This window comes from Arvicanthis niloticus, chromosome 1 (genome assembly GCF_011762505.2).
Source record: "Arvicanthis niloticus isolate mArvNil1 chromosome 1, mArvNil1.pat.X, whole genome shotgun sequence".
Lineage (NCBI taxonomy): Eukaryota > Metazoa > Chordata > Mammalia > Rodentia > Muridae > Arvicanthis > Arvicanthis niloticus.
This window is the reverse complement of record NC_047658.1, coordinates 152,407,068-152,434,739: the sequence shown is the minus strand read 5'-3', so window position 1 is coordinate 152,434,739 and position 27,672 is coordinate 152,407,068. Positions and strand designations below refer to the sequence as shown.

The window sequence follows — 27,672 nt, the reverse complement described above, 5'->3', positions numbered from 1 at the left end:
TAATAGGTATTTCCTGTTTATGAGGCAGCTGGGGCTGGGCTTTGGGGAAGGGATGGAAGAGTTCTTCTCCTCCTCTAAGGGTTGGGTTGAGGAGTCCTTGAGGACTGCCTGAAGGTTGGGAGGTTTCTCCCTTTGGAAGAGTGTTTCTTACATAGACTGTCCAGGATGCCCCACCCGCAACCCGCGCCGTGGCCTCTGTCCCTTATGGGTAGGGGGCACTGAAGAAGTAGGCTTCCTGTTCTCCACCTTCAAAACCCTCAACAGGGAGCTGCTTCCAGGGGGCGGAGGATGGGGGTGGGTGGGTAGAAGGCTCCAAGGCTGGAAGGAGAAAGTGGGGGAAGGGAAGTGTCTTAAGTGGTGCGTCAGAGCCTTCAAGAGGAAAGGATGGCCTTCGTAGTCCACCCCCCCCCAAGCCTAATGGTCATACCACAGCCCTTGTGTCCCCTTGCAAAATGCGGACCTCAGGCCCTTAGGCGGGGAAGGGCGGGGTTCCTACTTAATTAACCCTTTTAGCTCTAGAACCGACTGGTTTAGCAGGCATGGTCTGGTTAATTTAGAAAAGGGATGAGTCTAGGGGTTGCTCTGAGAATTAGGATAGTGCTCCTTTTCCCACCCACCTTCGGGTGGAGCGCGTCACACAGGGTCTGTAGAATACCGCTAGGGTCTCAGCGCAGAGCACGGCAGGGGTCAGCGCCCCATCCCTCCCGGGGGTGGAGAGAGGGTGCACCTCACTGCCCACCCAGGCTCCGCCTCCCCCAGTCCCCGCTCCCGCTCCCGCTCAGCTACGCTCCCAACCCCGCGCACCCGGAGGACGGACGCCGAGCGTGAGGCTTCGCCTCCTCCCGCTCCCAGGCGCCCGCCCTCGCCGGGGTCTCTGCCTCCGTCTCGTTTTTTAAGAGCTGCGTCACATGCATGCAGTTCCCGGGAGCGCTCCCTGCCCCTCGCCGCGCGGCGCACGCACGTCGTCGCTAGCGGCGCGCTCGCCCGGGTCACTTTGACACGGCTCTCCCCTCCCACTACCAGGACAATTAGCATATTAATAAAGCCCGGCCCAGCCCGACTCTGGCCGGAGAGCCGGCGCTTGCGAGAGGGAGAGGACGCGCGAACGGGAGCGAGCGCGAGGGCGGCGGCGAGGAGGGCGGCGGGAGCGCACAGACACGCACACGCACACGCGCACACACGGACACACACTCCGGGGACGCACACCCGCGCGTACACACGCAGAGGCAGCTCGCCTTCCTGCCTGGCTTCCTTCCTGTCTGCTCCGCGCCTGACAGGCCCCTCGCTGCAGGCAGGGGCGGCCCGCACCGGGCAGAGGCCGGGCCGGGCCGGCGGCGCGGGCATCGGGGGCCGCGGGCGGCGGCAGCGGCTCATGCCCGGCCTGTCCCTGCGAGGGGCGGGCATCGTGACTCGGCTGGGTCCCCAGCGGCGGGCGATGTGAAGATGTCAGTGGGCTGTGCCTGTCCTGGTGAGTGGGTCTCGAGGCCGCCTGGCCCCTCCTTCCCTGTCGGTCCCCTCGCCCCTGGTTTGGCGATAATTTGTATGTTGGGGGGCGTCGAAGGCATGGTGGGGGTCGGGGGTTGTATAGAGTTAGCGGGGCCTCGGTCGGGGGCGGGTTTTCTCATCTGTATAAATGCGCAGCTGCCCAGCGGCATGGAAAGGGGGTGCTAAGAATGGCTTGTATTTTTTTTTGAGGGGGGGAGGCTAGCTGGGGAGGAATGGGGGGGACTGAAATTCCCAGAATTCCAGGGTGTTAGCCAATCAGAAGTGACTTTGGACTTTTGACCCCCCCCCTCAGGTCATCGTAGAGTTCTGATTGGCTGATTTGGGTTTCCCCCCCTTCCCTGCTGCTTATTGCCTCTTACATATTTTGTGACATTCCCCCCCTCGGGCTGTTTCTTAGGATGCTGTTTGGGGGAGGAGTTGATTGGAGCCCATCTTACCCCCCCCCTTAACTTTTCCTGTCTGTTGCCAGGGAAGGTTGGCCCTCCTGAGGGACAGAAAGCACTCCTAGGGGGTGTCAGATAATTGGGCTCTTGGGTCTGCTGTCTTCGTGGGAGGGGGATGTAGCAGTTCCAGGTAGGCTATGAGGTTAAGAGTGGCTTGCAGATTTGAGTTGGGGGAACAATGCTTGACATCCCCCCCAAAAGTGAAAACTTGAGGACCCAAATTCAAATCACAACCTTCCCTGACAGGTATCGGATAGTGCCAGGGAACACCTGTGTGTGATAGTGTCTGAGATTTTTCTCGTAGGGTCGGGGTATAGGCTACAAGTGCTAGGAGGAAAACGTTGAGCCATGTGGTGGGAGAGGTAGTTTAAAGAGAGTCTCAGAATGTAGTCTGCTCCTTCCTTGTAACTCTGTCTCCTCAAACTGGCCTGCCTTCCAGGATGGAGGCAGCTTTCTCTAGTAAGTCAGTGGTCAGTGTCTTGGGTCTAGCCTGGCTTGCCCCTCTATATGTCCTGTATTCTGAGAAGCCTATACTTTGGAACTAGGATCCCACTCTTCCCCCCCCCCCCCCCCAACACTCACACAAACACAATTCCCCCAAGGGGAGCTGCCAGTGGAGAATCTTCCTTGGAAATCATGTGACCCTGGCCAAGTTGTACTGGGTTGGGCCCACACTTCAAGTGGCTGCAGAGGCTGACTTTTTAGGGGTATGGGGCCCAGGAGGAGGGATAGGCAGGCCTGAGGAGAGGCTCGTGGAATACCCGGGTGTGGGAACCCCTGGCTCCTGCTGCAGAGGGTGGAAAAGAGGCGAGAGGGGAGCTTGCCCATCTGGCATCCTGCCTAGTCTCTCATATCCTTCCCACCAATTTGATGTGTATGTTTGTGTGTGTGTTTTCTTTTTTGCAATTGGCCAGTGCTAGACAAGGTAGTTCATGCTCTTAGCTACCGGTGGGTCATTCCCCTACAGCATCATGCCTGAGAGCCCAAAGGAAGGCATGGCTTTAAACAAGCTAGTGGGCTGAAACTGAATCCCATCCCCCCCCCCCCCCCCCCCCCCCCCCGAGGATAGGGCTTCTCTGTGTAACAATCCTGGCTGTCCTGGAACTTGCTCTGTAGACCAGAGACTGTAAGGCTGGAACTCAGAGATCTGCCTGCCTCTGCCTCCTGAGTGCTGGGACTAAAGGCGTGTGCTACCACTGCCTGGCTGAAACTTAAATTTTTATTCTTAGGGGTTTTATATGGAGAAGTTGTCAGGCTGGGGGAAGATAGGAGATTGGTTCTGGAATTGGGGCAAAGTACCTGCATGCATTAGTGGGATGAGTCTTTGTGGCTAATGTGGAGACAGGAGGTAGACCCATGCCCAGGGGTGTGAGTATGTGCAACTAGTTAGTGTCCCAGTATGTCTAGTAGCTTGGGGGGGGGGGGGGGAACACGAGCCCAAAGGCTGACTAGAGAGTCTTGATTATGAAGAAGTCTGACAGACTGATGTCTTGGTGAATGGATCCACATTAGACTTCAAGAGGAGACCACGTGGGAAAGGGCTTAGAGAGAGGCCTGGGGGCGGAGAATGGTAGGAGTTGGGGTAAGGAGGGGGAGGAATAGGCTTGCACAAATGGGTAAGAGCACATGCTTCATTCGACCAAGGGCATTCTGGCAGCATATAGCAGTTTAGGCCTGAGGACCACCACCACCCTGAGCAGTCCTGGGGCCTAGGCGCTCTGGCAGGCTGCCTGTCTGCCTGCCTGAGTCTCTCCTTTGTTGCTCTGCTGTCTCTGGGCTCCTCCTCCTCCCCCAGCCCGACAGAGACAGCACATGCCCCACACATGTGACTGGGGGAAGCCAGAGCACACACAGCCACACAAATGCACATGTAGAAACACCACAAGATATACATGTACACACCCCTCCAGCCCCCTTGGTGCTCCTAGGGTGAAGAATATCTTGGGGCTAAATGACTAGAAACAGGAACAAGCTTTGCTAAGGAGCATCTGTCTCCCTGGGCAGGATGCTAAGGGGCTAAGGCCTGTCTAGGGCAGCATGTAGCTCAGAAGGGTTAAGGCAGGGAGAAGTAGGGGGAGGGGAGGAGGCAGCAGTGGTGGCGGCTGGGAGCCAGGAGAGGAGGATGGCAGAGCGCCAGGCCAACGGGAGGCCGGGCACAGACAAAGGAAGGGGGGCAGGCACACTGGAGGCCTGGGTCAGGGGCCCGGGCAGGGGGCAGTGCTGGTACCTCATACTGTGGGCTGCTTTTCTTTGAGTCCCCAGCTCTACGAGTCCTCATAGGCCTCTCTCCCCTTTGTCATTCTTTGTTGTCCCCCCCCCACCCCAAACAATTTTTAGGGCCTTCTGACATAGACTTAGTGCCTTTGGCTGGACCTCTTCTGCCCTGTGCACGGGGGAACTGGGTCAGAGCAGGAGCAGACTTGCTACAGAAAAGGAACTGAGAGCCTTTTGAATGATAGGTCAGAGTCTTGATATATCTTGGTGCTTAAGGGCTCCTCTCATGGGGAAAGGGGAGGCCCTTGTGGCTCCTGTCTGACTAGACAGGCGGGGTTCTGAGGTCTGTGCTGGGGGGCAAAAGCACATACTCCTCCACCATCCTTATGTGGACAGTCATTTGAAGCCCGGAGGGGGAGGGAATGGAATGGCTGTGTGGCTCCAGGAAAGGGTTTCCAGCCTCAGGCCCTCCTGGCTCACTTGTTCTGTTGATATTTGTATATTTGATCCCCTGTGCACATGTCCACGTGTGTCTGTGTGTGCACTCTGGTGATGGCTGCCAACACACTTGGGGAAGTTTATTTGTGTTTTTTTTTTTGCTGAGGCTGTTTTTGAACTCCTTTTTCCTCCTCCTGCCTCTACCTTCTGAGTGTAGGCATTACCCAGGTTCACACGCTCCATTCTATGTATGTGTTTATTTTAAGATAGGGTCTCACTCCGTAGCCCTGTCTGGCCTGGAACTTGTTATTTAGGCCAGGGTGGCCTTGAACTCACAGTGCTGGGATTAGAGGCTTGTGTCACCACAGCCAAAACCATGTATTTGTTTTTGAAATGGTGTCTCCATATGGCTGAGGCTGGCCATGGGACTCTGTGTAGGCCAGGCTGTTCTCAAAACCCACTGAAATCCTCCTACCTCAGCTTCCCAAGTTCTGGAATTCCAGGTGTGTTCCACTCTGTCCAGATTAGTTTGGAACGTTTGAAGGCACAAGTGACAGGCATTATTTTGTTGTTGGTGGAGGAGTGTTTCTTATTTCAGAGTTGGGAATCTAAATTTTCAAGCTAAAAGGAATGTCTTATATCTTGGTGGTAGGCTGTCTATTGCAGGTTCTAACTAAAATGGCATAGGTTTCAGTGTTTGGGAAAGCTGAGGTATAGCATATGAGCAGGCTGTCATAGAGAACAGAGTATACCCAGGGAAGATGGGGTATGGAGAATCTCTTCATAATACTTGATTAGGATAGCCGTGTTACAGTGTGTTCCAGATTCAGCAAGTGATAACACAGTTTTGGTGTGTAAGATCAGGATACCTGCATGGTCCTAGCACCTGTGTAGATGGAAGCTGGGGTCTTAACTAACTCCGTGTTTGTCTACATGTGCATCTCTGGGCTGTGGGTGTATTTCGGGTTTAAGGAGTGTGTATCAGATACTGACTTATGTGAATTGGGAACTGTAATTTATGTGTGGAGCATGTTTACAGAGCCAGGTGCAATAGTATCATTTTCTTGCTTCTGTGTGTATGCCATGAAAAATCTGATCCTTGGATTGATTGATTGTGGATATAGTTGGGGAAGGAGGGTAGTAGGGGACACACTCAAACTGCAAAAAATAAAAGTAGGGGGCCCTTCCTCAAGTTGTGCCTGTGCATGTCCTTTTCCTGTCTGAAGTAGTAGGGCCTGGACTTCCACCGAAGTTTCAGAAGTATCTCTTCCCGTAGGAAGAGAGATCTGAAGCCAGCCATATCGCACCAACCAAGTACGTTTATTAAGACCTGGGGTAGTGAGAAGGATTCTATAGTCCATCTTAAGGGCCCTTCTGTAGCCCATTGGATAAGCAAGTTTGCCCTCCCTACCCTGACAGCACTTTTCCCTAGCATCCACGTGGCTTCAGGGGTGGTGCCCGGGAAGGGTATTCCCTATAAAGGGGGATCTAATCCAGGCCTTGGGACTTGGTTGGGTTTGGGTCAGGGAGGCCTGGAGTGAGTGTCCAGGCCTTTTTCTTAGTATTTACAAGCTGAACTCAAAATGTGGTCAAAAGTAAACCTCCAAGCTTGCCACCTAGCTACTCTTGGATTTCTCCAGAGGACCCCAGAGTGGCAGCTCGGGCCGGCCTTTAACCTGAGAGATAGATCTGTGGGAGGTTTGGCTGACTGGGTTAAGATATTAGGAGTCTGCAAAGGCCAGCACCTCCCTTCACCCCTGCATGTGGCTCTGGAGGGTACGTTTCGCTGCTGGTCTCCCCCGGCCTCCTCTTGGTCCAGGTCTCCCCAGCCTGAGACCTTCAGTCCCCAGTCCCCCGGTCTCAATCTCTTTTGTTTTTCTCAGCAGTCCCTCCTCGCTCCCTCCCTCCCTCCCTCCCTCCGCTCTTCCTCCTCGCTCGCGGGGAGGGGGCGGGGCCGGCGGGGCAGCTCCACCCTCCTCCCGCCCTGGGGCCTCCTTCGGAGAGAGGCTCGGAGAGCGAGCGGGGAGGGAGGGAGGGAGAGAAAGGGAGAAAGGAAGGAGCAGGCGGGCGCTGCGTGTGTCTGAGTGTGCCAGTGTGAGTGAGTGTGAGTGCCGGGCCCTGCCTCTCCCGCCTCCCCTGCAGAGGGGCCCGGTGGCCTAGGGAGGGCGGGCGGGCTGCTCGGAGGTAGAGGCAGCGAGAGGCGGCGGCGGGCAGAGCCGAGGAGGAGGAGGAGAGAGGAAAGAGCCGAGCAGCCATTGTTGAGGGAAACCTTGCAAACAAAGAAGGCTCCGGACTCCCCGCGGCCCCTCGCCCCCCAGGCCGGCCCCCTGGCCCCCAGCCCCCGGCCTAGTGGTCATTGTAACTTTCCCCCCGGGCTGTGGACCCCGCGGGGCGGGCGGAGGCTGTGCATGCGAGTCTTTGTGCGGCCTGCGGAGTGGAGCTCCCAGCCAGACCGGCCTGTCCCACTCGGGACATGAGCTGCTGAAGTTGGCTCCACCTTAGTCCTCACCCTCGCCGGGGTCCCTGAGGACTTACAGGCGCTCCCCGCACCTCCCTTGACCCCCTCAGTTCTCCCAGGTAAGTCTGGACACCTTAAAAGCTTGTTGGGGTGGGCAAAAGGCCCTCTGTCTAGCCCAGGCCTGCTATGTTGGCAGGGGGAGAAGTGCCTCAGCTTTTAGCGTGTGGGCTACAAACATGCTGACCTATCTATGGTCAGTCCCCAAAGGGAGGGGACCTGCCTTCAGGTCAGTCTGGTTACCATGGAAATGCCCAACTGGAGGTACCTTCTGAGCCCCGGGATGCTGCTTCCAACCTGAGCAAACTTTTCAACCCCTTCCTAAAGGCTTCCAGATTGTTGAGGGGCAGGTGTCGACCCTAGGGCACTCCTACCCCCACTTTGGTCCCTGTATTCCTCCTACTGTGGACAGGCAGCAACAGGGACAGATGGTCAGGGTGATGTCCCTCCCCCTTTCTCACTCCCAGCCCCCTTGGGCTGGAGCTACTGAGAGTTACTATGGCTTTCGGAGAGATGCTGAGTTTGTGTCCATTTAGTTTAGGAGTAAATAGAGGGTCCAGAGTTTGGGTTCTAGCTCCCCAGAACTTTTAACCTATAGCCCCCGACAATGCCCACGAGGAATTCTGCTGTCTTGTTTTCTGTCTCTTCAAGTTCTTGAGCCAATACATTTCTTCAGGAGGTCCAGATTCAGGGCAGAGGATGTTAGGACAAGAAGAGATGAGGGCAGACCGAGGAAGCAGACTCTTGGGTTCATTACCTAGGCTTGGCTCTCCGTGGTTTACGGAAGTTCCAACTTCGGTTGAGTGAAGAGTCTCGGGTACTGAGTAGAGACTGTGATTTTCCTGAAACAGGGGTCCAGTCCAGGACCATCCTGTGAGAACAGTATGGGAAGTGCTTAAGAGTGTGGGGACCTGGCCCTGGGAGAGCTCCAGCATAAGAGGAGGGCTTTTTGTGGACACCCTGCTACTGCCCGGGGCTGCTGGGTTCCAGCCCTGGGTAGGCGTGTTGGGGCGAGCCGAAGGTGGAAGCCTGCTAGGCAGGATGAGGCACACACGTGTGCAGGCACACACAAGCTCTGTCTCTGTAGTCTGTCTCTATAGTCTGGGCCCCTCTGGGACGACCCCCCCCCCCCACATTGTAATATGGGGCCCCTGGAGAGAAAATTAAATGGCACATGTTGGCACAGGGTCTTCCTTTGTCTCTCCCCCCCACCCCCCAGGAGGAAAATAGATCTTCTGTTTAAATTGGGGCAGGGCTCAGATGCGGCCAGTACAGGTAGCCCTCAAAGTACTGTCAAGTTTTAGGGACTGCAGAAGTGAAAAGGGCCAGAACCTTCGAGGCCATGCCTCAGTTTCCCCTCTTTTCTGGTGGGGAGGGGAAGAATAAGGTTGCCTGGGTAACTGGCTCCTATCCAAGTATGAATTTAACTGTGGCAGTCAGAAACTAGTATGCCAGGAAGTATATATGCTGCTTCACAGAGTGGAGGAGGGGCACCCTTGCACATACCCCTGTATATCAGAGAGACCTCTTTCTAGTTAGTGTTTGCTTCCTAGACTGAGCTCCTGGAATATAGGTTCTTTCCCAGGTTTCTTTCTGTGTTCCCTTTGTAAGTAGAATGCTATCTAAGTAGAGGCCCAGCTACTTCCTTCCCACCTCAGGTCTCAAAAGAAAAAGCGTTAGACTTTGAGTTTCTGGCCTGGAAACAATACTCTACCCATTATAGGTGTGGGTATGGGGGCTGGGCTGATAAGGGAGTGGCTGTTGGTGGGGAGGCCAAAAGCCCAACTGTTTATCTGGTGGGCCGCACCCAACAGGCACAGCAGCCCCCCTTATCTTTCTATCCCTTGCCCTCCCAAGACCCTGCAGGGTAGAGGAAGAACAGAGAATTCCCTAAATCCCTCTGCCCCCACCTTAGTCACTAGAACACACAACAAAAGGGGATCAGAGGTTAGGAAATGGGAACTAGAATATCTAGGCTTAGGTCCTAGCTTGGCTGGTTACTAATGGTATGTCTTTGGCAAGTCCCTTTGGAACCCTCAGTTGCCGTATCTTAAAAAACGGGAATATTATTGTCAGTCCCTGCTGCCTCATCAAATTATGAGGATTGGATAAAGCTCTGCAGATGAAAAGGAGGTTCGTCAGGATTGTAATGTTCCGTCGATCTTTTTTCTGTGTGGTGGTATTTCTTCTTCCTTGCTTCCGTTCATCCTTGCTACGTATGGTTCAGGCTCTCGAGTGTGAACTGGAAGGAGGGCTGAATACTCCCAGCTGGCTCGTTCCCTCCTTCCTTCCTTTCTTTAAAGTTTTGCTTTATTTTCGATTATGGGGGAGAGGGGTATTGGAGTAAGTGAAAACAAGTGCAAGTGCCCGCAGAGGCCAGAAGAAGCTGTCATGTCCCTGGGAGCTGGGGTGACAGGAGGTTGTGAGTAACCTGGTAGGCTGGGGACCAAACTGAGGTCCTCAGATAGAGTGACCGGTTCACACCTTACTCCTGGGCCAGCTCTCCAGCCCCACTCGCAGTTTCTTAATTAATAAGATGGGAGCTTAATTAATAAGATTTTGAAAGGGGTGAGAGGTGATCCTTGGAGTAGCCCCCTCTTCTGGTTTACCACTGTCTGGTAACCAGGACAGAGACTCCAGCAGACCAGCCCTTTTCTATATGGTCTAGGGAAGCTCCCAAGAAGCTCAGGGAACTGTGGGATTCTCTCTACTAGGTTGTTCCTCAAAGTCATTCAAGCTGTACTCGCCGAAGGAGCCCCCGAACGGCAACGCCTTCCCTCCCTTCCATCCCGGCACCATGCTGGATCGGGATGTGGGGTGAGTTCTTTCCTTCCTCCTAATCCTCCTTAGATGGTAAACCACCTGGAAAGGGACAGAAGTGGCCTCCCCTTCTCCAGTAATTTCTCTTCCACTGTGACTCTCATAATCTCTTCCCTTACACAGCCCAACTCCCATGTACCCACCTACATACCTGGAGCCTGGGATAGGGTAAGTGGAGTGCAGCCAGTGAGGAAGCTTTTCCTTTACATGAATCTAAGCAGAAGGGGGCCAATAGGATGGCTGTGCCACTGACCTCTGACCCTTCCCTCCCCAGGAGGCACACACCGTATGGTAACCAAACTGACTACAGAATATTTGAGCTTAACAAACGGCTACAGAACTGGACAGAGGTACGGCAGAGGGAATAGAAATTGGGGGTGGGGGTCCAGGTGAGCATCCCTAGGGGATGCTTTATCACACACTCATCTGGGTTCTTCAGGAGTGTGACAATCTCTGGTGGGACGCCTTCACGACTGAGTTCTTTGAGGATGATGCCATGTTGACCATCACTTTCTGCCTGGAGGATGGACCAAAGAGATACAGTGAGTGACCTCTGTGGGGGAGAGTGTTATACTTTCTCTGCAGTTTGAGTCTGCAAGTGTTAAGAAGTTTGATTTGGTCCTTTTTCAAGTACCTCTGCCCTGAAAAATTTGTCCTGTCTCTATAGCCATTGGCCGCACCCTGATACCACGCTACTTCCGAAGCATTTTTGAGGGGGGCGCTACGGAGCTATATTACGTACTTAAGCATCCCAAGGAGGCATTCCACAGCAACTTTGTTTCCCTTGACTGTGACCAGGGCAGCATGGTGACCCAGCATGGCAAACCCATGTTTACCCAGGTCAGCAAACCGACAGGATATGGAACCCCAAGGGCACCTGGATTTGATTTCCTCTTTCCCAACATGTTTCCCCGAGGAGGCATAACATAATGGGAAGCGGCCAGATGAGAAGGGAGGGCAGGCAGAGTGGCCAGAAGATATTTGTTTGGTTTATTCATGTCAGTTTTCTGGGCTCCGAGGTATATGGTGAATGAGAGCCTGTCTTCATAGAGCTTGTAGCAGATGGGGTTTTCTCTGGCTACTTGGGAACAGGACGAGGATCTGTTAAGCTATCCTACTGTGGTGTGTAAGTACATGTGAGTGTGTAAAGGCCAGGTATGACAGGTATATGGGGAGGGGGCATGCTGCAACAGTTGCGCACCCAGATACACAGGTAGCGGAAGTGTATGCAGGGGGAGAGTTGTGAGCCAAGGAGAGAGTTGTGAGCCAAGGGGAGAGCTGTAACAGGCACATTCTTGCGGATGTGGGAAAGAGAGCAGGGACGTGACAAACCTATCCCCAGGTGTGTGTGGAAGGCCGGTTGTACCTGGAGTTCATGTTTGACGACATGATGCGGATAAAGACATGGCACTTCAGTATCCGGCAGCACAGAGAGCTCATCCCCAGGAGTATCCTGGCCATGCACGTGAGTTGTGTCCAGGACCTAAGATAAGGGGGAGGCTAGCAGCAGTGGGGCTGAGCGGCTGTGCTGTTTTCTAAACTTAAGAGTAGAGAGGAGAGATGGGTTTAATTTTAGTCCTTTTCTCTCATTATGTCACATGCTCAGGTGACCAGATGCCAGTGTTCTTTCTCCTTCTCTAGGCCCAGGACCCCCAAATGCTGGATCAGCTCTCCAAAAACATCACCCGGTGTGGGTTGTCCAATTCCACTCTCAACTACCTCCGAGTAAGTCTGATGACTCCAGTGTGGTCCAGCCTCTCTTACTTGAGCTCCAGGTCTCTCCCGTCACAGTCTAATCCTCCTTCTGGTCTATCCTCAGCTCTGTGTGATACTCGAGCCCATGCAGGAACTCATGTCCCGCCACAAGACCTACAGCCTCAGCCCCCGAGACTGCCTCAAGACCTGCCTTTTCCAAAAGTGGCAGCGCATGGTAGCACCTCCTGGTGAGTGTCTTGCCCCAGCCCTCACCAGGCTGTTGACAGGATGCCTGAAGCTGTAGCTTTTATCTCTTCTTGACATGAAATTCCCTCTGCTCCTTTCTCCTGGGACTACAAGGCTGAGAAAGGGGTGAAGGCAGGCGTCTGAGGAGTGGGGATGGAGAATAAGGGTCCATGGCCCTCTCCCACCTTAGTCTTCTCTCTCTCTCTCTGGCATAGCGGAGCCTGCACGACAGCAGCCCAGCAAACGGAGGAAAAGGAAGATGTCAGGGGGTAGCACCATGAGTTCGGGGGGTGGCAACACCAACAACAGCAACAGCAAGAAGAAGAGCCCAGCCAGCACCTTCGCTCTCTCCAGCCAGGTACCTGTAAGCATCTCGGCTTTCTTCTCTTCTGGGCTGCCCCACTGCTCACCCCTAACCCCTGTCTGAGCCTGAGCTTACTAGCAGGCATAGAAGCAAAGACAGTTTTCCCTGTGTACTCTAGAGCCAGCATGATCTGACTCCTTCCACTGATGAGAGAATCTTTGCCAGGCACATGCATGCATGGTTGTGATCACACAAGCTCAGTCATAGATACACAGAGCACGGGTCAGAATCAGCTGTGAGAACCTAAGGCGTTCCAAGCAGATTCTGTGTGGCAGGCACATACCATCAGAGTACACTCACACTGATGGAAGGATCTGCAGAGTTGGATGCTGCATAGGGAGAATACATGCACATTTGTGCACATACACAGTCACCTCCCTCATTTTTGATCTGCTCACTCTTACATAATATGGACAGAAGTTTCAGGGTCCCCTAAATCTGAGGGAGATGGATAGGGACCTAGGGGAGTAAAAGGCTATTTCTTTCCAGAATCCAGTGGGTAGAGGCCAGAGGCTATGATGCTCTGGAGTCCTTTTGTGGGAAGGAGTCCAGGAGCCGAGGGTGTCAGAAGTTGGGATTTTAAACTTGGTTATGAAGAGGGGGTGGGGTGTTGAGCTTCTAGGGAGGGTGTGGGGGCTTTGGGGATATCTGCTGCCCTGGGTCGGGCGAGCCCCTGCCCCGATTATGTTTGGGGACCTCCGCCACTCTCAGGATGTGATGGTGGTGGGGGAGCCCACCCTGATGGGCGGGGAGTTCGGGGACGAGGACGAGAGGCTCATCACTCGGCTGGAGAACACCCAGTTTGACGCGGCCAACGGCATTGACGACGAGGACAGCTTTAACAACTCCCCTGCACTGGGCGCCAACAGCCCCTGGAACAGCAAGCCTCCATCCAGCCAAGAAAGCAAATCGGAGAATCCCACGTCACAGGCTTCCCAGTAAAGGCCTTACCACGGCCACCCAGCGCTCTGCCTGCCTACCCCTTACAGCTCCAGGGAGCAGAAGACAGAATGAAGAGACTGGGCGTCTGAAATGGGCAACCTCCATCCACCCACTTCAGGGAGGGACTGGACTCGCTGGGGGCAGGTGCCAAGATTTGCCCCCCAGTTGCCCTGGGCTGGGCCTGGCCCCTGCAGAGCCTTTTGGGGGAAGGGGGTACTCATGTGGATGCCTGTGTGGACCCTGGGCCTCTGAGAAATGTCCTGACCCTCCTCTCCCCAGGGCATTTGCCCCCATTCTTACCCCAGGTTCTGGGTGCCCCATCTTCCTGATTTATCCCTTTGAGCCTGGGGTTTGTACCCACAGCCCTTAGGGGTTAACTGTTGGGGCCTTGGTTGAACGCCCTTCCCCTAGGCGGCTGTCAACAGAGGGTAAAATTCTGGGCTCCTCCCTTTTGCCACTTACCCAGCTCCAAGTTTTTAAAAAAAATAATATTATTAAAAATGTAAATTAAAAAAAAAAAGTCACTCATGTTACCCCATTCCCCTGTTGAAAATCCAGCTACCTCCCTCCTGGCAGATGGAGGGCCTAGGGCCCAGGTAGGGTGAGCGTTGGGCAGGGGTTATGCATACCATTTTATACAGTTTGAGCTGCTTCAGACCGAGGAGACTCTTCGCCATCTCTCTTCTCTTTCCCTCTCTCTGGGGTGACGAGTTTAGAGCAGCATGTCATTGGTTGGGGATGGGATCCATCATTGGTGACCACATTTTTTGACAACCCCCTGTCGTCTGTGTCCCCCAGCCTCCAGGGCTCTGGCCTGACCTCCTGGTCCTGTGAGTCCATCTAGCCCCACCCTCCACAGTGTGTATTTTTACAATCCTCTACTAGAGCAGCTGTTTCGGATGGGTGGGGAGGTTCCCTCCCTTGGGGAGCACAGAGGGAAGGGAGCTGCTTTGTTTGTCGCTGTGTTTTTTGTCTCAGTGTGTCAGGAATAGGATGAGAGGACATTGTCCACTCTACTCCAGAACTCTCCTCTCCCAACCCTTCAAACTACATCCAGTCCTAACCTCTCTGGTGGAGGGAAAGGAGCCACTAAGGCTATCCACCTTAGGCCCATTAGGGAGAAAAAGGCCTCTATCCTCCCCCAAGCTGAAGCAGACATTCCTCTCCATGTTCCCTCAGACAAAGGAGCAGCAGCTCCTCAGCTCCAGTTCATAATTGGAGCTTGTGGAGGGAGGCTCAGGGTGAGGAGAGGCCAAGAGCAGGGTTCTATGGCTCATGACTGTGCTGCCTCTTCCTGTGGGCAGTCCCAGGATGTGTGGGTGCCTCCTTTCTCCCCAGTCTCCCGTTTGGATTATGGGCTCCCTTGGGCCCTGTGTCCTCCATGCCAGCCACTTTTGGGAGGATGCTATCAGGAGCCAAAGGAAAGGGCGAGGTGAAATGGATGTCCCATTCCCACTAATGTTTTTTCCCCCTATTTTTCTTTACTTTTTTTTTTCCATTTTTTCTTTTTTCTTTTTTTTTTCTTTTTTTCTTTTTTCTTTTCTTTTTTTTTTTTTTTCATTTTTTTCTTTTTTTGGCTGTTTGAGTCATGTATGGTACCAATCAATAAAGAGCCTTTTTGGTTTGAGAGTGTCCTGGTTAGTCATTGATAAAGTTTGTCAGGCATGGTAGCATTAAGAAGCAAGAGAATCTTTGAGTTCAAAACCAGCCTAGTCTATATAGTGACTTCCAGGGCTACACATACAGACTCTGTTGGGTGGAGGCAGGCTTTCTCAGGAACTTATTCCTCCTTCCATTTCTCAGTGGAACTGTCCTGAGTCCAGCCTTTCATCCCAGGTTCCAAACTTTCTAGGAATCTCACCCTAACCCCAATACCTTAGATGCTGTCTTTCCTCAGACACCCCCACTCCAACTGCTGCCCCTTACCTCTAGCTCTTACAAGGTTCCTGCACTCTGAAGCAAAGCTCCTAGATGAGCCCTGGATGAAGATGTTGACCCCTTCTGGGGAAGGGGTCCTTGGAAGGAAATTATGTTGCAGGATCTTGGGCCAGTTAGAGCCTGTGAGGCAATTTGATGTTTTCTGGGAGAATCTTAAAAAAGAAAACAACCCAACCCCTCATCTCAGATGAGGTCTAAACAGCCTTACCCCCCCCCCCACCCACACACACACCCAAGGCCCCTACTAAGGGATTAAGAGAGAAGCCAATTGTCTCCTGTCAACTTTGGTTGGGGCCACCTACATTCTATAGGGAGATAGAAATAGCATCTCTTAGCTACTAACTCCCAAGACCCACTTCCCTACCATTGAAGAGACTGTCAAGATAATGGAGACCCTGCTGTGGGTTACATCTTGGGTCCTCCATCCATTATACCTACTACCCAGTGTCTTTGTCCTGACAGGGGAAGCCTCAGACCATTCCCCTACTGAGGCCTCTGTGGATTAACAGTTAAACCTGATAGACAGTGAGTGTGTTTCTGCCTCAGCTTCTGAATTGACAGGAAGATATCAGAGGAAAGAAGTCTGGCTGACCTACTCCCAACCATCTCCACAGTTACCTGTCCTATTGCCAACCTAGGGCCTCAAGACCCCAAGTACTGTTCCCACGCAGAATCTTGGCCTGGCCTGACAAGGACATTGGCCACCGCTTTCTCATTACTAGGTAGTACCTACAGGTGGTCTATGTTTGGTGTAGTGTACATTTGGCTTTTTTTTTTAACCTGAGTGTATGCCAGTGTATTTATGTATATGACTGCGACACTGAGGAGGTCCTAGATATGTGCATAAATGCATATAAAGTAGTATGTTAATGGGTATGTGGACGTGTGTATGCATGTTTATATAGTACTGAGAAGGCAAAGAAAGCATAAGGTACATGGAGGAGGCTCTGCTCTAAGTATATGACGATGTGTTGAAAATGTGGCTTAGCAGTGAGGTAAGTATTGGGTCCTGGGACATTAGTTTTGCGACATGAGTTGAACATTAGCTCGCTCTGTGTGGACTCTGCGTATCAGTGAAAGAGAGTCAGGTGCAGGCCCTCCCCTGCCCTGCACTATTCTGCTTATTGGAAAAGGGTGGGCCCAAGAGACATTGGGGCCCAAATATTGGGGAACTCGATATTTAAACTCAGGAAACACTAGTCAGCAGTTTCCTCTGGAGCTCCAGATCTGGTTCCTCCCCACTGTCCCCCAGAAGCCCCTGTGGGAAAGGCCCTGTTTCTGAGATGAAGGGAGAGTCTGTCCAAGACTTTTCGTGCCCTCTATTAAGTTTACATGTGTGGGTCAGTCCCAGGCTCCAGTATGCTGCTGAAGAACTTGTCTGTTCCAGCTGCAACCCCAACCTCTGCCCCTTACTCTGTCCTCAGTTCCTCTCCTATAGTCTCTGGCCTGGATATATCTAACCTGAACCCTAATGCTTTTCTTCAGACCCCTCCTAGCCTTATACAACCTACAGCACCCTTAAGCTGGCTTCACTTCCAACTTCTTTTCAATGGGAAGGCAGGAGAGGTGGCTTGGCAGTTTGAAACATTTTCTGTTCTGAAGATGTTCAGAGTTAGTTCCTGGCACCTCCGTGGCTCCTCGAAACCCCTATTGAAGTCCTGTTCCAAAGTTCTGATGCCCTCTTCTGGCTCCAAGAGCATCAGGCATATGTATGCAGTGCACGTAAGGAATGCAGGCCACATACATAAAATAAATGTTTAAAAGAGGAAAACTGTAGTCAGCCTGCACCCTTCAGTCTGATCACAAGCCCCTTTCCCTAAACAAGAAGCTGGCCTTCCCAGCCCTTCTATCTATAGCTCTCTTTGACCAAGTCCAGATTTACCTTGAAAATTGGTAGAAAGTGAGGGGTCAGAAGCTATAGCTAGGAGAAGCAGGGGACGTTAGCAGATGGGCTCAGAGGTGCTGCTGGTGTTCTGGGTCAGGCTGAAGGGAAGACAACCCAAGGTGGGGCTTTGGACAGCACTCAGGGTGCTGATTGGACTGAATTCTCTGTCTCAAAAAAACAAAGGGAGTTTTGAGTCATCACTCCTGTAGTTATAGGCCAGGTTTCAAAGATGTCACCTTTGTCTTTGCCAGCCCTGATGTAAGAGCTCGGGATATTACAGTTATCTACTGACTTACCTGTGTGGCATGTCTTCCCCAGATGTCCATCTCAAGGGCTTCTCTACCCAGCCTGATACCATGTAGCCTGGCAAGTATCAACAGTGAGAATAGAAGGTGATATCACACTTCCAGGACTCTTACCTATTTGGAGATGGTCTCACACATCCTAGTATGGCCTGAAATTATGTAATTGATGTTAATCTTGAACTTTGATCCCCTTGCCTTTACCAGCCAGATGCTGCGATAACAAATGAGTGCGTACAGATCCCACTTATGCCAGGCTGTGGACTGAAGGTGGAGTTTTCTGCATGCTAAGCAAGCACTGAGCTACACCCCACTGCCCTGTTTTTCTTAGATAGGGTCTCACTGTATAGCCCTGGCTGGCATAGAACTTAATGTATAGACCAGGCTGGACTTGAACTGGTGGTGATCCTCCTGCCTCTGGTTTCCAAGTAGTATAAGTATAGGCATGCACCACTATGCCTGCTCACTTATTTAGCTGTTGGGTTTGTGTGGTGTATGTATGTACTTGTGTGTCTGCATCTGTGTGTGTAGTACATATGTATATGTATTTGGAGGCCAAATGTTGACATCTGGTCTGTTTCTCAATTGTCTACTTTTTTTTTCACGTGTTTTGCTTTGTCTTTGTTATTGTTTGTTTGTTTCTTTGTTTTATTTATTTTATGTATATGAGTACACTGTAGCTGTCTTCAGACACACCAGAAGAGGGCATCGGATCCTATCACAGATGGTTGTGAGCCATCATGTGGTTGCTGAGAATTGAACTCAGGATAACTAGAAGAGACGCTAGTGCTCTTAACCACTGAGCGCTCTCTCCAGCCCCCCTTGTTTGTTTGTTTGTTTGTTTGTTTGTTTGAGACATGGTTTTTCCTGGCTGTCTTGGAACTCAATCTGGCTGGCTTTGAACTTACAGAGATCCACCTGCCTCTCTGCCACCCAAGTGCTCAAGTGCTGGAATTAAAGGCTTGTGCCACAACACCCACAGCCTGTGTTTGTTCTCTCTCTCTCTCTCTCTCTCTCTCTCTCTCTCTCTCTCTCTCTCTCCCTCTCTCCCCTCTCTCCCCTCCTCTCTCCCCTCCTCTCTCCCCTCCTCTCTCCCCTCCTCTCTCCCCTCCTCTCTCCCCTCCTCTCTCCCCTCTCTCCCCTCTCCCCTCTCCCCTCTCCCCTCTCCCCCCTCTCTCCTCTCTCCTCTCTCCTCTCTCCCCTCTCTCTCCCCACTCTCTCTCCCCCCTCTCTCCCCTCTCTCTCCCCTCTCTCTCCCCCCCTCTCCCCCCTCTCCCCTCTCCCCTCTCTCCTGGAACTGAGGACTAAACTTGGGGCCCACCCTCACTGACTCTGAGCTTCGCTAATGTGGCCAGGCTGACAGTCCAGTGAATTCCAGGGATCCATTTGCTTTTGCCTCCCTAGCCTGAGGCTCCACCCTCACAGCGCCACCCTGCTTTGTATGTGGGTACTTAGGATCCAAACTAAGGTCCGAATGCTCACATGGCAAGCACTTTAATGGCATGAGGACTTACTTGAAAAATAGCTGAATCCCATCACCACCCTCTTGAAATTTGTGGCTGGTGGCTTAGATACTTGTTTGATTCCTGTGACAGAATACTGACAAAAGCAACTAAGGGAGAGAGGATTTATTTCAGCTCTAATAATTCAAGGCTATAGTCCCCATCTAGGGGAAGTCGGAGGTTGGAACTCCAGGTAGCTGGTCATGTTGTAGCCAGCATGGAACAGCAATGTGTGTTTGTTCTTTTCTCCGCTTACACAGTCCAGGATTCCAGCCAGGCAATGTCTTTGTCTACAGTGGCTGGGTCTTCCCACCTCAGTGCCACCAAGACAACCCCCAACAGGTATGCCAGAGGCCTGTCTCCTAGGTGATTATAACTTCCGTGCAGCTGACAATAAACAGTAGCCCTCACGACTGGCCACATGCCTGGTGCGTGTCCGGGACTCTCCCTGGTGGTGTGCTTGTTCAAAGTGTCACCTTGTGAGACTATTCCCTCGGCTCCGTTCAGGCACCATCCACTGCCTACTTTCTGCGAGCTGTAACAGCCCTTTATATGTCCCTTTCCCCTGACTGTCCACTCCTCATCTCTGGTGGCTCGGGGCTGCTCAGGAGATCCCTCTCTACGCTGAGACTCCTTCACACTGCTCCTAAACAGTCTTTTTCCTTTTTCATTCTTTTTGCAAATAGGACCTGTAGCTGAGACTGGCCTGGAACAAACTTTGTGGTTCAGCCTGGTCTCAAACTCACTACTCTCCCTCCTCAATTTCCTGAGTGCAGGAATGCAGCCGTGACCCACACTGGGAGTTGTATATTTCATTACTAAGAACTTCTCTAGACCAACACCTGACCACATCTCTTCTTCCTTCCTCAGTCCCCACCCTCCTCCCACTTTAACGAGTCATCTGTGACTTACTCCACCAGTTCCCTAACTTTCCTGGCTCCACCTGGCTCCCACCTTGGTCTCTCCCTTAATGATACTCTGTCCCCCAGCCCGATGTGACTCTGAGTTTCCTCCCCTATCCCCCAGCTTACCTTCCCAAGGGCTGGGAGATTTGCAGCCAGTAGGAAATGGGGCCAGGGAGAAAGGCTCCGTGAAGAAGACCCCTTGCTCCTATCCCAGTGCCTACAGAAAGGCCTGCATGACTGAGTGCTCCTGTGCTTCACCAGCACCGAGGGGGTTTAGAGGCAGGAGGATCACAAGTTTGCTGACTGCCCGCCTAGATCCAGGTCTTAAAGGGAATAAGGCCAAGAATGATAGAGCAGGACAATCAGTGTCCACCTGGCCTCCGAACACACACTCTTAACAGACAGACAGACACGTGCACACAAACACTCACTTAGTGGCCACCTCTAGCCTCTAAATAGACACATACACACTCAATATTCACCTCTAGCCTCCAAACATATTCCCTCTCCCCCCCCACAACATACAATCAGCTGTATGCAACCATATCCTTCCCGTGGTTTAACGGGAAGAGCATGTTTAATTTTGTGTGCTTTAAAACATTGTTTATGGGCTGGAGAGATGGCTCAGTGGTTAAGAGCACCGTCTGCTCTTCCAGAGGTCCAGAGTTCAATTCCCAGCAACCACATGGTGGTTCACAACCATCTGTAATGGGATCTGATGCCCTCTTCTGAAGACAGCAACAGTGTACTCACATACATGGAATAAATAAATCTTAAAAAAAAAAAAAAAAAAAAAGTGCCAGGCAGTGGTGGCGCACGCCTTGATCCCAGCACTTGGGTGGCAGAGGCAAGCAGATTTCTGAGTTTGAGGCCAGCCTGGTCTACAGAGTGAGTTCCAGGACAGCCAGGAATACACAGAGAAACCCTGTCTCAAAAAACAAAACAAAACAAAAAAAAAGTTAAAACATTGTTTATTTAGTTAGGTTGGGGTAGGGGAGGTGCCCATATGGTACAGTGCACATGTGGAGCCAGCATGGTTTCATTTTTCTTCATCTAGAACTTTCTGGGCCTTGACCCCAATCTGCCCTAGAATCCCAGAGCACCAGGGTCCACCCAGAGAGGACCCCCAGATTCTGGGTGTCCTGACTAGCTTATGCTGTCTCTTTTCTGTCCCTGCTTTGAAGGAGTCATTCCTGGTCAGGAAACCTTCCCAAACTTTCCCATACTCTTGCTATATTCTGTATGGATAGGTGCCCGCCAGAAAAATCCAGCCCAACCTGTTGAGTGAGGTAGGCAGCCTGTGCAGGGTGAGGAGGGTGGGGCACTCTGTCAGTGTATAGTCATCTTATTTTCTCCAGACTTTATGATTAACATGTGGATTGTTCTGCATGGACATCAAACACTCATGCTGGGATCCTTGCCTGAGCTGGATTAAGAATCAGTAGTCCAGGGCCAGAGAGATAGCTCAGTGGTCAAGAGTGTGTATTCCAGAAGGACCCAAGATCAATTCCCTGCACCCACATCAGGCCGCTCACAACTTATTCTAATGCTAGCTCTGGGATACACATGTGGCACATACATACCCATGATTAAAAACGAAGTACTTAAAAAATACAGGTCTGGAAGCCATTGGGAGACTGAAGCAGGAGAATTACCCACAAATTCAAGGCCAGTTTGGAATATAGAGCAAAAGGACTGTTTCAAAAAACCAAAGAGCAGTCGGGCAGTGGTGGCACACGCGTTTAATCCCAGCACTTGGGAGGCAGAGGCAGGCTGATTTTTGAGTTTGAGGTAAGTCTGGTCTACCTAGCAAGTTCTGGTACAGCCAGGGATATACAGAGAAACCCTGTCTCAAACAAAAGGAAACAAAACAAAATACTCAAAAAAACCCAAAACAAAAACAAACAAACAAACAAAAAACACCACCACCACCAACTGTGCAGAGCATAGAGATGCTGTCAGTTAGTCCCGGCATGAGACTAGTTTGGTCTCCATAGCAAGCTCCAGGCCAGCAGAGGCTACAGAGTAAGATCATGACTCAAAAGACAAAACTCCCAAACAAACAAAACCGCAAAGACCCAGGAGTTTGGCATGAGGCTGTAATCCTAGCACTTAGGAGGTAGAGGCAGAAAGATTAGGCTTTGGGGCTGGGGAGACTTAACTTAGGAGCAGCTGCTATCACAACCCCCTGAGACTCCAGTTCTAGGGGATCCAGTGCCCTGTTCCGCTCTTCAAGGACACCAGGATTTGTGTGGTTGCACATATATACATGCAGGCATCCATCCATACACATGAAATAACAATAGATGAATCTTTTAAAAAAAAACCTAAACAGAGGCCAGGCTCACTTAGTGGTGCACATCTTTGATCCCAGCACTCAGGAGACAGAGGCAGGCAGATCTCAGTGAGTTTGAGGCCAGTCTGGTCTACAGAGTGAGTTCCAGGACAGCCAGGGCTACACAGAGAAACCCTGTCTCGAAAAACCAAAAAAAAAAAAAAAAAAAAAAAAAAAAAAAAAAAAGACAGAGTTTCTCTGTGTAGCCCTGGCTGTCCTGGAACTCACTCTGTAGACCAGGCTGGCCTCGAACTCAGAAACCCACCTGCCTCTGCCTCCCAAGTGCTGGGATTAAAGGCATGCGCCACCACCACCCAGTGAGAAACCCTGTCTTGAAAAACAAACAAACACCTAAAACAAAACATCAGTGGTTCATATGCGAAGGGGTTCTTTGCAAGTACAAGAGCCTGAGTTCAAATCAAATTCCTTTGGCTGACACAAAAACCCTGGGGCCGAGATGACCAACCCGTTGGATCAGTCAGCTCCTGGTTCAGTGAGAAAAACTTTCAAAAAAAAAAAAAAAAAAGGGGGTGGCCAGGTAAGGTGCCTGGTGGGCCAAGCCTGACACCCCACTTGGAACCCATATAACTGAAGGTGAAAACCAACTCTTACATTATATCCCTGGTGTCAATTCAAGGGACACTGCATTCATACACCCAAACACACACCCAAATAATAAATGTCAAAAAATGTAAATATATATAAAATAAGGTGGAAAACAATACAGTAGATACCCAGTGTGGTACTCTGTCTTACACACACACACACACAACCATATACAAGAAGAGAAAGATAGATATATTAGAAGTTCAAGGTTATCTTCAGCTACGTAACGAATCTAAGACCAGCCTGGGCTATTAGAGACTTCGTCTCAGCAACCCTGCCCGACCCCCAGCCAAAAAAATAAATAAATAAAATAAAAATAAAAACCAGGGAGGGAGGGAATAAGATTGGCTCCATCTTTGATGGTTTGGGGAAGGGCTGGGCTGAACAATCCAGAGCATGGGCAGCAAAATGAATCTGTCATCACTACCTTCTATTTGGAATAGCTACTTGGGTAGGAGGTACACATAGTAAATAGAGCTGAACTTAATTGCAATCTCTCTCTCTCTCTCTCTCTCTCTCTCTCTCTCTCTGCCTCTGGTTTTTCTTTTCTTTTTCTTTCTTTCTTTCTTTCTTTTTTTTTTTTTTTTTTTTGGTTTTTCGAGACAGGGTTTCTCTGTGTAGCCCTGGCTGTCCTGGAACTCACTCTGTAGACCAGGCTGGCCTCGAACTCAGAAATCCACCTGCCTCTGCCTCCCAAGTGCTGGGATTAAAGGTATACGCTACCACTGCCCTGCCTGGCACAATACTTGCTCTTAACTCTTGGTTCATCTCTCTAGTCCCAAGATCTCTAACATTTATGATTATTAGTGTTCCTTAAATATAATGTAAAGAATTTAAGCCATGTTGAATGACTCTAATGTGTAATCCCAGCAAGTGGGAGTCTGAGACAGGAGCATTGTTGTGAGTTCCAGGCCTGTTCAGGCTAAAGTTAGATCCTGTCTCAAGATAACAACAAAAAGAACTTACAGGTTGTAGCCTGGACATGGTAGCACACATCTCTAATCCCAGAACTTGGGAGGCAGAGGTGGGTGAATGTCTGTGAGGTTGAGACCAGCCTGGTCTGTGTGATGAGTTTCAGGTCAGCCAGAGCTACATAGTGAGAACCTCCTCCCCAAAAACTTAGTTTTCAAGTAATATCCACCATACTGATTCTCTCTTCAACCTCCAAAGCATCTTTGGAAGGTAGTTACTATTGCCCAGGCGAGGGTCGGGAGACACATCCAGGGTTACACAACCAATAGGTAGTGAAGGCAAGATTAAATTCTTACGAGCTCTGGGGCTAGGGATGTAGCCCAGTAGAGCCCGTTACCAGGATATATAAGGTCCTAGGTTCAAGCTCTAGCATCAGACAATAGCACAAATATCCAGTGATTCCCAGGAAAACCCCTGGCAATTTAAAACGCAATACAAGCTGGGTTCAAAGCCTAGAGAAATGCCCTTGTTCTGAGGTGGACTTTTTTCAATAGCTTGGAGAACTAGAGATGTAGCTCCACATACCTGCCTGGAGTGAATGAAGCCCTCGGTTTCATCCCCAGCATTAAGTAAAACTAGGTGTTCTGGCATGTCCATGTAAATCCAGCACTCAGGAGGTAGAGGAAGGGCATTGGAAGCCAAGGTACAAGGGGGGGGGGTGTAATGGGAGAAGGTGTGGAGGGGGGGAGAGGGTGAGAGAGAGGAAGCCGGGGGTGGGGGGGAGGGCTGGGAAATGGCTCAGTGGTTAAGAGCATTTGTTGCTCTTGCAGAGGAAGGTGGTTCAGGTCTTAGCACCCACATGGTGGCTCACAACCATCCATAACTCCATAATCCAAAGCACTCCATGTAATAGATGACAGTAACTTTCATTCCAGAGGCTCCAATGCCTTCTGGTCTCCCAGAATGCCAGGCATGCAAATAGTGCACAGACACATATTCATGCAAAACACTTGTACACAAAAAAATAAAAATAAAATTTAAAACAAGTAAATAAATTAAAAGTCACCCTTAGGAACATAGAGAGTTGGATATGTGAGACCTTTCTGATAAAAAAAAGAAGGGATGGAATGGGGCTTGATGAGATCTTTGTTTGTTTTTGAGACAGGGTTTCTCTGTGTGGCTCTGGCTACACTGACACGCACTATGTAGACCAGGCTGGTGTGGAATTCGGAGAGATCTGCCTGCCTCTGCCTCCCAATGCTGATATTAAAGGTGTACATCTCCACATTAAGTTTCTACAAGCTTTGAAGAAGGTTCTTCAGAGCACGGAGACCTTGCCCTGTGAGGGATTAATTGAACCCAGAGCTTTAGCTCCTGGGCAGCACTATCTAGACCCTGGGCAAGCACAGGAACTCTGTCTGGAAGTTCAAGTTAAGCCTAAGTCTGGTAAGGGATCTCATGAGAGTCTCCGCTCTTTATTGTAAATGTGGTCTGAGAAGATAGCCTCCACCCAAGATGAAGGAGAGTCAACCAAGGAGGACTGGTCACTCTTGTGCAGCACTTTAGTTTACTAGAGCTGACATAACAAACTATCAGGAGTTTGGTGACATATTACAGGAGTTTATTCCTCATATTTCTGCATTGCTAGGGACTGAATCAGAGGCCCCGAGCATGCTAGGCAAGTGCCCTGTCACTCAACTACATCCCCATCACTCGCTCACAGTTCTGAAGACTGGAAGTCCAAAACAAGCTGTCAACAAGGCCAGCTTCTTATGCAGGCATCCAGGGAGAATCCATCCATCGCTCGACGCTCTCTTAGTTTCTAGTGCCAACCAGCAACCTTTGGTGGGCCTTGTGTTGTACTTTGATTTTGCCTGTTAAATTGCATTTCCATTTATTCTGTGTGATGGATGGTGTGCGAGCATCTGCTGTGGTGTGTATATAGAAATAAGAGAGCAACTTTGGGAAGTCAGTTCTCTCCGTTCACCACGTGGGTTCTTAGAAAGCATTTAACTTTACCCACAGATGCAGCTCATAGGTCCCCAGTTTTTTTGTTTGTTTGTTTATTTTTAAACTTTTCTTTAAAAAATATTTATTTATTTATTTATGTATATGAGTGCTTTATTTGCACGTGTGCCTGCATGACAGAAGAGGGCATGGATTCCATTGTAGGTAGTTGTGAGCCACTCTCTGGGTGCTGGGAATTGAACTTAGTGCCTCTGGAAGAACAGCCATTGCTTTTAGGTACTGAACTGTCTCTCCAGCCCCTTGTATTTTAAGACAGGAGCTCACACTGTAGCCCAGGATATACTCATATATAACCCATAATTTAATCTAAGGTGGCCTCGAACTCTCAACCTTCTTCCCTCGGCCTCCCAAGTGCTGGGGTTTGGCCCATCAGTCGCTAGCCTGTGTCAGCACAGCCTGCTTTGCAGATTCTCCTCTTCAGGTTTATAAGGGCTATTATTGGATTTAGGGCTCATCTTAATCCAGGATAATCTCCCCTTGAGATCCTTAATCACCTCTTCAAGGAACTTACTTTTAAATAAGACCACATTCTGAAAGTTTGTATGGAAAGTTTTTATGGTATGAAAGTCACAAACTCTATCTATACGAGGGCTGCTGGTGACCTTTTAATTTTTTTTTTATTTTTTGGTGGTGGAATCACACCAAACTCCCCACCATGTACGTTTCAGTTTGATGGTGAACCCCACTCTTGGAGAGTCCCTGAATTTTGGCATAGAAAAATCACACCTACTTTTATTATTGATTGATTGATTGATTGATTGATGTTCTGAAACAGCTGTGTAACAGCTCCAGCTCTCCAGGAACTCCAAGATGAGGTGGCTTTTTCTCATACATTTTTTTTTTGAGATAAGGTCTCATATAGCCCAGGCTGACCTTGAACTTGCTATGTAACTGAGGGCAACTTTGAAATCCTGATTCTCCTGCCTCTACCTCCAAAGTTCTGGGATTGCTATCATGGTGTTTCCACCTCTAAGGTTTGTTATGGTTGTTGTTGGTTGGTTGGTTTTCTTTATTAGAAGCATGTCCACCTCTATTTCACACTTCGAGTGTAAAAATGAGACTATATTCGTTTTAGAAATAAAGCCTGACATTCTTGCATTTTAAATTCATACACAATATGACCTTTTCCTCTTAGGAAACAGCGGTGGGTGACTCGCTTCCTCTTTCAATCCGAGGAGAATTCTGGTGGCTCAGGTTCCCTTTCTTCCCCATTCAATTCCAGGACCCTACCTATGACAGGTTTAGGGGTGTTCAGATCCTTGGGGCAGTTTGATCTTGGTAGTCAGGATATCTCCAACCAGCAATCCAGCAACGCATTAGTCTCTTGGGGCTCTAGAATTTGTATATTCTCTTCAGACTCCCCAGAATTCCAAACGTAAACTATTTTCGATGGTAAAAAATCTTCCCTCTTGTCAGGATTCTACTTCCTGCTGGTGGCTCAGGGTCAGTTTCCTCCCCATTCAATTCTGGGACTCTTTCCTCTTGTCAGGAGAAAACTCAGGAAGTAGAATCCTTTCTTTTCTCTTGGCATCTAGGAAGCTCAGCTTGTGAACATTTGATGGGTGAAGCTGGCAGTGACAAGAGATGCCCACCAGGAGGAGCCAGTGCCTAAGAAGATGCTGAAACCCTGTATGGTGGCTCCTGCCTGCAGAGACTGGAGTCCAGTGTCCTCCAGGACTACATGGCCAGCTAGGGCTGCAAAGAGGAGACAACTCAGTGGCTAAGATTGTTGCTGCTCTTCCAGAGAACCTGAGTTGGGTTTCTAGTGTCCATGTCTAGTGGCTCACGATCGATTCTAACTTCAGTTCCAGGGAATCTCAAATGCTCTTCCCATCTCTGAGAGGATATTTGCATACATGTGGTGTATGCGCACACACAAATACAAATAAAAAGTAATCTTTTAAGATATCTGTAACCTGTGTTTTTGCTACTTTATTGGATTATTTTTCCCACCACCCTTCTCCACCCTTCTAACCTCCCAAACACTAGGTAGGAGAGGAGAAAGTTAGAGGGGGAAAGGAGACATTCATCTTAAACTTCTTCCTGTTGTTTAGGGGTGTTCAGATCCTTGGGGCA

At 50.4% G+C, this 27,672-nt stretch overlaps 1 protein-coding gene across 5 annotated transcripts; it reads left to right on the top strand.

The window, feature by feature from the left end:
- The first annotated feature begins 1,056 nt into the window (after window positions 1-1,056).
- Ldb1 (LIM domain binding 1) lies at window positions 1,057-27,511 on the top strand. 5 transcript variants are annotated; one of them, XM_034502549.2, is made up of 11 exons: window positions 1,057-1,468; window positions 9,831-9,933; window positions 10,060-10,104; window positions 10,211-10,286; window positions 10,376-10,478; window positions 10,604-10,776; window positions 11,279-11,401; window positions 11,578-11,661; window positions 11,756-11,879; window positions 12,093-12,235; window positions 12,953-14,807. In XM_034502549.2, the coding sequence occupies exons 1-11, from the start codon at window positions 1,444-1,446 to the stop codon at window positions 13,181-13,183; spliced, it is 1,230 nt and encodes a 409-aa protein (XP_034358440.1). In that variant the 5' UTR covers window positions 1,057-1,443; the 3' UTR covers window positions 13,184-14,807. The 5 variants fall into 5 exon arrangements, with proteins under 5 accessions (XP_034358440.1, XP_034358431.1, XP_034358448.1 ...); XM_034502540.2 differs by having other exon boundaries at window positions 1,058-1,468; window positions 12,093-12,241; XM_034502557.2 differs by lacking the exon at window positions 12,953-14,807 and adding an exon at window positions 27,132-27,511 and having other exon boundaries at window positions 1,304-1,468.
- Window positions 27,512-27,672: the final 161 nt, after the last annotated feature.

Excerpts from the sequence above, each read along its gene's own strand:
- Ldb1 (XM_034502540.2), top strand. The coding sequence starts at position 1,444 with ATGTCAGTGGGCTGTGCCTGTCCTG. Across the intron at positions 10,777-11,278 it reads GCAAACCCATGTTTACCCAG|GTGTGTGTGGAAGGCCGGTT; the intron begins GTCAGCAAACCG and ends ACCTATCCCCAG. Across the intron at positions 11,880-12,092 it reads GCGCATGGTAGCACCTCCTG|CGGAGCCTGCACGACAGCAG; the intron begins GTGAGTGTCTTG and ends TCTCTGGCATAG.